The 10342-nt window shown below is 38.2% G+C and overlaps 1 protein-coding gene across 1 annotated transcript in view; it reads right to left on the reverse strand.

Annotated features, from left to right (window-relative positions):
* Positions 1-10342, reverse strand: part of LOC106875688 (alpha-mannosidase 2x) — a 93778-nt gene that overhangs the window by 28764 nt on the left and 54672 nt on the right. The window contains exons 4-5 of the mRNA XM_014923937.2: positions 8823-9025; positions 3918-4100 (exon numbers count right to left, since the gene is read on the reverse strand). Coding sequence (XP_014779423.2) covers positions 3918-4100; positions 8823-9025 — 386 coding nt within the window. The remainder of the gene's footprint in view (positions 1-3917; positions 4101-8822; positions 9026-10342) is intronic.

The following is a 10342-nucleotide window of genomic DNA, read 5'->3' on the forward strand; positions in this document are numbered from 1 at the left end:
TATATATACACACAATGAGCTTCTTTCACTTTAGTAGAAGATACTTGCCCAAGGTGCCACACACTAGTACTGAACCCAGAACCATGAGGTTGGGAAACAAGCTTCTTACCACACAACCATGCTTGTGCATATGTATATATATATATATATATATATATATATACACACACACATATAGACAAATCACATGTCTGTAATTGAGGGTGTCACTTGTGACAGTTAAAGAAATGCAGTGATAATCATATTATTGACACAGAAACTTAAAGTCCTGTATGGGATTGTCCATAACTATTATTCAATAAATAAATAAATATATATATATATATATATATCACCATCATCATCATTTAATGTCTGTTTTCCAAGCTAGCATAGGTTGGATGGTTTGACAGAAGCTGACAAGCTGACGGGCTGTTCAGGCTCCATGTCTGTTTTGGCATGGTCTTTACAGTTGGATGCCCTTCTTAACAGCAACCACTTTACAGAGTGTACTGCGTACTTTTATGCAGCACCAGCATAGATGCATTTATGTGGCACCACTATGAGTGGTTTTTACATGTCACTAAAATCCATGAGACCGCAAAATTAGGAATGTTGAGCTGGAGAGTGATGGAGGGCACATGCCTCTATGCAAGGACAACCACGATTTTACTTAGCTTCATGTGTCTTCTCAAGCACAGCAAACCACCAGGAGTCTCAGTCCTCTGTCATCTCCTCTGTGCGGCCCAATATATATACACACATATATAAAGGGTGCAGACAGTATTTGAGGACATGCATTTTTAGTCATTATTTTATTTGACTAATTTTTATTGGACTTCTATTTCAGAAAATAACGACAACAGGCCCTATGCTTCCTAATGAAATGAAAAGCCATGCTGTGATGGTGGCTTTGAAGGCTAAGCAGGGTGATTTAGAAATTTCTTGTTTTCTGAAAGTTGCAACATCTTTTGTCCACAAGATTTGGTGAGAGTTAGAGGAAGCTTATTACCTGTATCAAAACATAAAAAAAACATTCCACACATTCTAATTCTATCAGGACACCTCAATTTTTATTCAAGAAGTTAACCAAAACATTGAAAACAATCCAGGAAAATCAATGAGTTCAATTGCAAAAAAAAAAAAATTTGTGTCAGAGAAAATAATCAGAAATGTTGTGCATGAAGGCATCTGATACAAATCTTACATAATGAGGAGAGGTCAATTAATGTCAGAAAAATCAAAAGAAAACTGCTTAATCAGAATCAAAAGATTTTTGAACAAGCTTAAATATCCATCAGAAGATGGTGTGATTTAGTTTTTCTCAGATGAGAAAAACTTTGACCAGGACCACAAAACTAACAGAAGAAATGACAGGTTGCTATGTACAGACACTTCTGAGGTATGCATTACTCTTGAGTAATGCATACAAAGTTTCCTACAAGTGTCATGCTTTTGGATGCTGTTAGCAGTGAAGGACATGTGATGCCTCCTCACTTTTTTCTACAAGCCCTTAGGATAAATACTGCTGCATATATTGAGGTTCTGGATAAAGTTGTTAAGCTTTGGATCAACTGTGTATACAATGGAAGGCCTTATGTCTCTAAAGATCTCAATCCACTGGACTACTGTGTATGAAGCATTGTTGAGAAAAATGTCAATGAACACCCCCATAGCACTAAAGATTCTTTGAAAGCCACCATAGTTCGAGTTGTCCAAAATGAACAAAGACAATTTAAACTGAGATTGTAAATGATTTCAACCCCGCATGGAGGCAGTTATTGATGCTTATGGTGGTTTTATTGAATGAAATTATTAAATTGGTAATTTAGCTTTATGTTTATGTTATTTTTCTAAAAATAGTTTTTTTCTGTTATTATATAAGTGTTTTTTTAAAACCATAAATCTGTCCTCAAATACTATCTGCACCCTGTGTGTGTGTGTGTGTGTGTATATATATATATATATATGCATGCACAGGCATAGTTGCATAAAAGAAGTTTACTTTCTGACCACTGGTTGCAGGTTCAGTCCTGCTATGTGACAGCCCTGGATTGACCAAAGTCTTGTGAGGAGATTCGATACACAGAAGTTGAAAGTAGCCCATCGTACATGCATATATATGTGTGTATGTGCATGCATATTTGTGTGACTGTGTCTTTTGTTTTGTGTTGTGTGATAACTGTAAATAATTGTCACTATCACAGAAGCAGTGTCATTCATTTCCAATATTCTACAAGAACATGATAGACAAGTTCTTGCAGAATATTTGTCTCGGTCTCTTGCCATCTCCTTACTGAAGCCCAACATCTGAAGATCCTTCACCACTTCGCTACACATCTTCCCAAGTCTGCCCCTTCCACAGGTTCCCTCCACAATTAGAAATCAGCACTTCTTTATGCAGCTATCCACCTCCATATGCATAACACGATCATATCAGTGCAGTCTCCCCCCTTGTACACTACAACTGATGCCCCTTAAACCTAGTTTTTCTCTTAAATCATTTACACTGACATTATCCATCCAGCAGAGCATGCTGGCTTTAATCCTTTCAACTTTTCTCAAGTCCTCTGCAGTCACAGCCCCTGTTTCACTGCCAGGTAACATAGTTGTACATACACAGGAAGAATCTAATCTGCCTTTCACATTCTTAGTATTTATTGTACTTGCACATCTGCCACACACAAAGACTACTTTCATTGTTAACCTTCCTGTGACACCACTACACCTCTTATGTGTCCAAAGCTTGCACTGAGTACAACATATGGAGTTTTTACCAACACCTTTCTTACATATCAAGCATAGCCATCTCCCTGAAAGGACTTGTGATTTGTCTAAAGCTCTTAGATTCCAGGCTTTGCTTCCACACCTGAAATTTCCTCTCTAGTTCAGGTAGTAATTCAGTTATAAAAACAAGATCTTCAGCATAGAGGAGCTCCCAAGGGATCTTAAATCCCTCTGTTACTGCTTGGTGGATTATGATAAACAAAAGGGGGACAAGAACTTATCTTTGGTGAACTCCTACTAAATTCATTGCTATACTCATTACCAACCTTCACCTTACTGACATCATTCTGTACATGGATTGTACACTCATCTATCCTTAGCTTTTGCATTGGCCAGCAGATAAGGGAGCAGGGGACCCTGTCAAAGGCTTTCTATATGTCAGCAAAAGCCAAACACAGGTTTATTTTTGGCTACCTGTTTTTCCTACCAGGAAGATAGCATGAGTAGTGCTTCTACCAGGCACAAAACCAAACTGCATCTCATCGAAGCTAACTCTCTTATTGGTTGAACCTAATTAGTTGAACTATGACCATCTATGAACTTTCATCATCTGGTCCGCCAATTTGATACCTCTGTAATTATTTCTGTCTAAGGTGTCACCTTTACCTTTGTAGGAGTTGCTGCTACACCAGCCATTGGGTATAACTCCATTGTCGACAACCTGATTAACTCTACAGATAATTAGGCCATATCCCATATATTTTTAGCATCTCAGCAGTGATTTCTGAAGGGCTAGGGACTTTCTTTGTTTTCATATCTTCAATTGCTTTATCAATCAAGCTACTGTCTATTTGGATAGCTGGTCCCTCTGTTGGATCCACATTAGACAGACTCCTCTTCTCACATGTGTTCTCTACATTTAACAGCCTCACATAGTGGAATCTCCAAGCGTCTTTCTTTGCAGAATAACTAACTGCAAGTGAACTATCATCCATGCAAATGCACTTCTTTCCTACAGCATCACAATTTTCTCTGATACACTGTCTTGCAATCCAAAACACCTCAAGCCCCTGGTCCTCATGCTGCAGAACACTGGCAGACTTCTTTCTTTCTACTTCTCCTCTGGCTAAATATACATAGTATATATTACATATACAGACACATATATATATATGCACACAATAAACAAGCAGACAGACAATGATACAAACCTGTCACCATAGTCTTCAACTACGGAGTCTTTGGAAGTCCCCGTAATACCATCATGGTGCTGAAACAGTGCAAGGTTCCGTCGAGCATTAACCAGACTCTGCATGAACTCTATGAGAGGGAATTTGCTGCCATCATGTATCTTAAGGTACCGACTGACCAGGAAGAAAAGGATTTCAGCACCCCTGTATAACAGACACAATATAAGATATAAAACACATGCCTGACACCTGACATTTCATAAAAATGCATCCCATGAATGTAAGCTAAATCAAGGCAACTAAAAAAACGATGTCACAGCATATACAAGCACACACCACCTACAAATGCTATAAAGACACTACATCAGTGGTTCTCAACCAGGGTCCATATAAAACCAGAGGCCATGCAACAAAATAGTAAATTGGGGATCTACAATAGTATTTGAAGAGACCCTCAAAAAATGTTATTCTAGATGTATGTATTGCAAAAACAGCTGGGTTTCTTTCTCTAACATTTTACATAGTTCAACCTACACAAGTTAATTTGTGAAAAACAAAAACTTTGAATGGCTATGAGGGTCCACCAGAATAAAATAGTAATCAAAGGAGTCCACAGGCAAAAAATGGTTGAGAACCCTTACTCTTGAACTGCTAGAAATAGCAGTCAAATCTTCCTCAAATCACACTCTTTGATCTTAAGTATGTATGAGCTAACAGGGGAAATCTCTAAATGGTAGCTAAATAAGCTAGAAATAGCAGCCAATCCCCCTGAAATTACAACCTACAGTCTGAACGAAATTCATGGAGTGTTTTCTTTATTTTTACCTTTTAGAATGTTGGTGATTTAGGAATAGAGAGTAAGAGAGAATGTTCTTAGTGTTTTCATACAGACAAAAAAAAAAAAAGCCATTTCCAGGGTAATTCTAGCTCATGAAAATGTTCAAGTTGCTAATAGTTTCAACATCAGCTACAAATTATTTTTCAAGCATTTTTCAATATATCATTAGAAGTAAAGATATATATATATATATATATATATATACACAGAGTGTTTGGGTTAACTTTCATTATTTTTATGTCTCATTTTTTAAGGAATATTATCATCATCATCATCATCCAATAACATTTGCTTTCCATGCTGGCATGTTGGATGGTTTGACAGAAGCAGGCTGGACAGAAGACTGCACCAAGCTTCAGTCTCCGTTTTGGCATGGTTTATATGACTAGATGCCCTTCCTAACACCAATCATCCCAGAGAGTGGACTGAGTGCTTTTTACATGGCACCATCACAAGCAAGGTCAGTTCTGGCATGATTTTTACAGCTGGATGCCCTTCCAAATGCCAACCACTTTACAATATAGACTGGATGCTTTTTACATGGTATCAGCATTGGAATGGTCACCGAGTAAAATGCAAGACAAAGATCTTTTAAGAGGGGAGAGGGCATTGGAGGAGGTGATCTTGTGCCAGATGATGAAAGGTCAGAGTGTGAAAGAGAGATAGAAACTGGTGTCTTGCTAAAGAGATACATGGTTACTCGGTCAGAGGTGGGAAGTGATCAGGAATGAGGACAGAAACAGGTGTGTGGCTGTAGAGGAGATACATGGTTAACCAGTCAGAGGGAGAGAGCAGAGGAGAAACGGTGAAGGAAGTGGAATCAGAATATAGATGGGATAGTAGAATAGAGCAAGAGAGAGAGAGAGAGAGAGAGATGGTGGTGAAGTGCTATGGCATACCCTCAAGGTTGGTGGGGTTCAGAATATAAATGGTAAGGTATTGCCAAAGGTGCATGAGTAGGGAAGTTAAGTGTGTGGGGGTGGGGAATGCAGTGACTGTTGAAAACTGGGTATATAGAGGGAGTGGGAGATGACAGGATTGGGGAGTGAGAGATAAGCATAAGCATAGGGCATGAGAAAAAGGAAATGGGAGGAAGTGAAGAGATGCTGTTTGGCTTTTTGAGGTAAGGTGTGTGAAAAGTTTGTTTTTTTTGTCAACTTGATGTATTGGTGAACAGTGTTGGGGAGCATGAAGATTAAAGATGTAGTTGAGAAAAAGTTTGTTGACATGGAGGACTGGAGGCCATTTGAATATTGGAAAAGAGTTACTTGCATCATGATAATTGATGCCGGGTGTCAAAATGCCAACATCATGACTGTTGTTCAATGCTCTGTGAACACTTCAAAGGCTATAAGATATGACATGGACAGCTGCAACAAAAACTACAAAGCCATAGTGAGCAGGAAGGACACAGTAAGCATTGTGACTATGTCCACATGTTGAATTTCATCCAACAACTGATGAACAGGGGATTAGGCTTAATTTAGACAGTTATGTGAAGTTGCTGAGACTGTGGTCAAACTCTGGCTGGGGAGGACTCTGCTAGAAGGCCATTTGTGTGGCAGCAGGATTCAGCTCCTTGCCTTGGCTCTGGAAAAAGTCAAAAGTGGCTGTTGGAGAATTTGTATGACTTCAACGGCCCCACTTTCTGGCCTCTGAATTTCTCCAATTGTAATCCTATGGATTATTATGTGTGAGGTGTCATTGAGAAAGGCATCTACCACCATGTCTGCAACACCAAGCCTGAGCTTGTGGCCAAGATCAAAGAGGTTTTCAAAGATCTTTCCAAGGACACAATAAGGAATGCATGTACCAGGTTCCAGAGTCATCTTGAGGCTGTGACAAAGCTGCAGGCAGCTAATTTAGGTAAAATATTACTTTCTAGCCATAATATAGTTTGATTTTCTTTAGAATACCTTTATCTGTGGATGGGATATTGTTTTCTTTTCCTTTTATGCAAACTGCCAAATTTAGCCCAAACACCCTGGATATATCATCATCATCATCATTTAACGTCTGTTGTCCATGCTGGCATGGGTTGGATGGTTTGACTGGGCTGGTACACTGGAAGGCTGTGCCAGGATCCAGTTTGATTTGGTATGGTTTTCTATGGCTGGATGCCTTTCCTATCACCAACCACTCCGAGAACGTAATGGGTGCTTTTACCATTGGCATGGGTGCCATTTGCATGACACTGGTATCTGCCACAACTGCGATTTTGCTCAGTTTGATGGATCTTCTTCTCAAGCACGACATAACACCTCCGTGAGGCCCAACACTCGAAAGAAAAATGGCCACTTTGCCTCCATGAGGCCCAACACTAGAAAGGAACTAAGCCACCTTGCCTCTGGGAGGCCCAACACTTGAAAGGAACTCAGCCACTTTGCCTGCACGTGGCCCAAAGCTCGAAAGGAACTCAGTCACTATACCTCTATGAAGCCCAATGTTCAAAAGGAACTCAGTCACTTTGCCTCTGTGAGGCCCAACGTTCAAAGGTTGATTTTTTTATGTGCCACCAGTACAGGTGCACTTAGTGTGATGAATCCTCTTAAGCAGAGCACATCGCCAAAGGTCTCGCTCAGAAGACAGAAAATGCAGAGGCATAACATGCATCTCAAGTCATATACATTATTTTATATTATTCTTAAATTAGTTGAGGTCTTACAGCTGTTTCTGGATATCCCAAGTGATAGGTGAGTATGCCTGAATATGGAGTATTCCATCATCAGAGACAAGTAACGAACATATGAAAGATCTTTATTTCCTTACTCTTTACTCTTCTATTTCATTGCTTATTATCTACAAATTTTCCATGTCTAGATCTTTCACAAGTTCTCTACTTGTCTCTGATGATGGAATATCCCATTTCAGGCATACTCACCTATCACTTGGGATATCCAGAAACAGCTGTAAGACCTCAACTAATTTCAGAAAAATATAATATAATGTATATGGCTTGAGATGCTTGTTATGCCTCAGCATTCGTTGTCCTCTTTCACAAATATATATCTGCTAAATCGAAAACCTAAAATGGCTATGAGCTTGGAACGCTGATAATCTGTTACATGATTTAGCCAGCATATTTGTTTAGATCACAAGTGAATTAAACCCCCATATTCTATATATATATATACACACACACACACACACACACTGTTTCTGTATTTGTTTGCAAGATCCTTGATGTGCAATTGTATGTTGGAACAAATGCTGAAATAATGTACATATAAATCTATGAAGTAGATCAGTAAACAGTAGCTAAAACTGATAGAATGTATGTCAAAAATTTCTCAAATCACACCCCTTTTCTCTTATGTATACATATATGTACATTTAAACAACTCAAGGAGACTTCTATAAGATAAAATGATCTGATAGAAAAGGTAGCCAAAGCTCCCTCAAATCAAACCTACTGTCTTATGCATATCTACAGTTGCCAACAAAGGTAGCTGGAACTAATGCAAATAGCAGTCAAATCTCCTTTGACTCAAACACAACTTTCTTAAAAAAGTAAAAGGAATATCAAAATGATGAGAAAGTCATTTATAGAGTGCTTTTGGTCAAAGGTCTGCTCAATAAAGACTGAATTGTGGCTAAACACTAACAGCTAGTTACAACTGGTCAGATGATGAGTCAATGAGAATCCTGTATATGGACTCTTGAAGGGCTAAAGCTAAATCTCCCTCAACTTACATTTTACAATCTTAAAAAAAGCAAGGACACAATAGATGACATAAATTCTATATCTCCTTAACCCTTTAGTATTTGAGCCAATCATATCCAGCTCAAATATTCTATTTGTTTTACATTCTAAATGGTCAGATTTGGCTTCTCACACCAACCCTACAATGTCATTCTAAAAATAAATCATTGAAATCTCAAAGCTACAAGATAATACATGATTAATTCAAGACAATGTAAATAAATATGCATTACATTTGACAGAGCAATCTAAATGCTAAAGGGTTAAAGAGACAAAATGATAATAGCCATAATGCCTTTGGTCCTAGGTTTGCTTGATTTGTTTGACCTTGGACTAAACATCCATAACCAATTATAATCAGTTGGATGGCAAATATTCGGCTTACCGCAGCTGGTGTTCCATCTCTCGGTCAAGAACCTTCTGGAAAGGGCGAGAGGTATAGTAGCCACTCCAGTAGTGGTCATCTCGATCAGCATAAGTGAAGAAATCACCTGACAGTGAAGGTATGTTTGGGGGAGGATCCCCAGGTGCAATTTTATGCTTCTTGTAGATTGCATTGAAATAGTCGGACAAAGTTCCAAACTTAATCTGGAATAAAACAAAAACCAAACATAAACATAGAAATCTTGAATTAAATAATCAAAACTAAAAATAAACAAAACTCATCTAGATAAATAATATAAATATATTAAAAAACAAAAATACAATTACATAAACATATACTATAATAACATCCATAAAAATTTAAGTTTCATTTGTTTGATGAAGGATCCAGATTTTAACTGTTTTTCTTCAAGTTAATTAGAAGACGAAACAACAGGTAATATAGATTGGTGCACAATTATTGTGGCTTTTTTTCAACAAATTTATTCAACAAAAACAATAACAACATGTAACCAAAGCATCTTTAAATGATGATTCCGGAGAATATTCACCATCTGCTTCAATTACTGCTTCCCATTTGCTTGGCAGACGTGTGTGTGTGTGTGTGTGTGTGTGTGTATGAGAGAGAGAGAGAGAGAGAGAGTGTGTGTGTGTGTGCTTGTGTGTGTATGTGAGAAAGAGATATTCAGTTCTAAGTCAGACTTGATCCAATATATACATACAGTTCAAAGTCACAACATTGTGTATACCATGTCTTTCTTTACCTACTTCAGATAGTAAGGAATTATTTGAGAGAAATTTTGCAGCTATTTCCAAGTGGTCAAACTACAATGTAAAGGTATCCACTGTTGGATCAGACATACACGCATACACACACACTCTCTCTCTCTCTTCATATTTGTATTTGTCTTGCAAGATTCTTAAAATGTGGAATCGTGTTGAAACAGATGCTGTATCTTTTTTTTTGGGGGGGGGGATCCAATAAGAAACACACCCAATAATACTAGTTAATTTAATTGTTTATTCAACTACTTAATCAATTAATTTATCAACTGCTTGATCAATCAATTAATCAGCAAATTGTTTAGAATCTCTTTGTCATGCCTCCATTACTCCAGACCTGGCTCAGTCCTTCCTTTATATCCAGAAATCTATTACGGAAAATTAGACCTCCTTGTAATCTTCTACTTTTTATTGTATTCTATCTTTTTTATTATTTTAATACGTTATATTTCAACTTTTCTAACCTCTCCTGCTAACAGTGTTCTGCAGTTGTCTTACTGTAGACATCATCATCATCATCGTCATCGTTTAACGTCCGCTTTCCATGCTAGCATGGGTTGGACGATTTGACTGAGGACTGGTGAAACCGGATGGCAACACCAGGCTCCAGTCTGATTTGGCAGAGTTTCTACAGCTGGATGCCCTTCCTAACGCCAACCACTCAGAGAGTGTAGTGGGTGCTTTTACGTGTCACCCGCACGAAAACGGCCACGCTCGAAATGGTGTCTTTTATGTGCC

The sequence above is a fragment of the Octopus bimaculoides genome, chromosome 28 (genome assembly GCF_001194135.2).
Source record: "Octopus bimaculoides isolate UCB-OBI-ISO-001 chromosome 28, ASM119413v2, whole genome shotgun sequence".
NCBI lineage: Eukaryota > Metazoa > Mollusca > Cephalopoda > Octopoda > Octopodidae > Octopus > Octopus bimaculoides.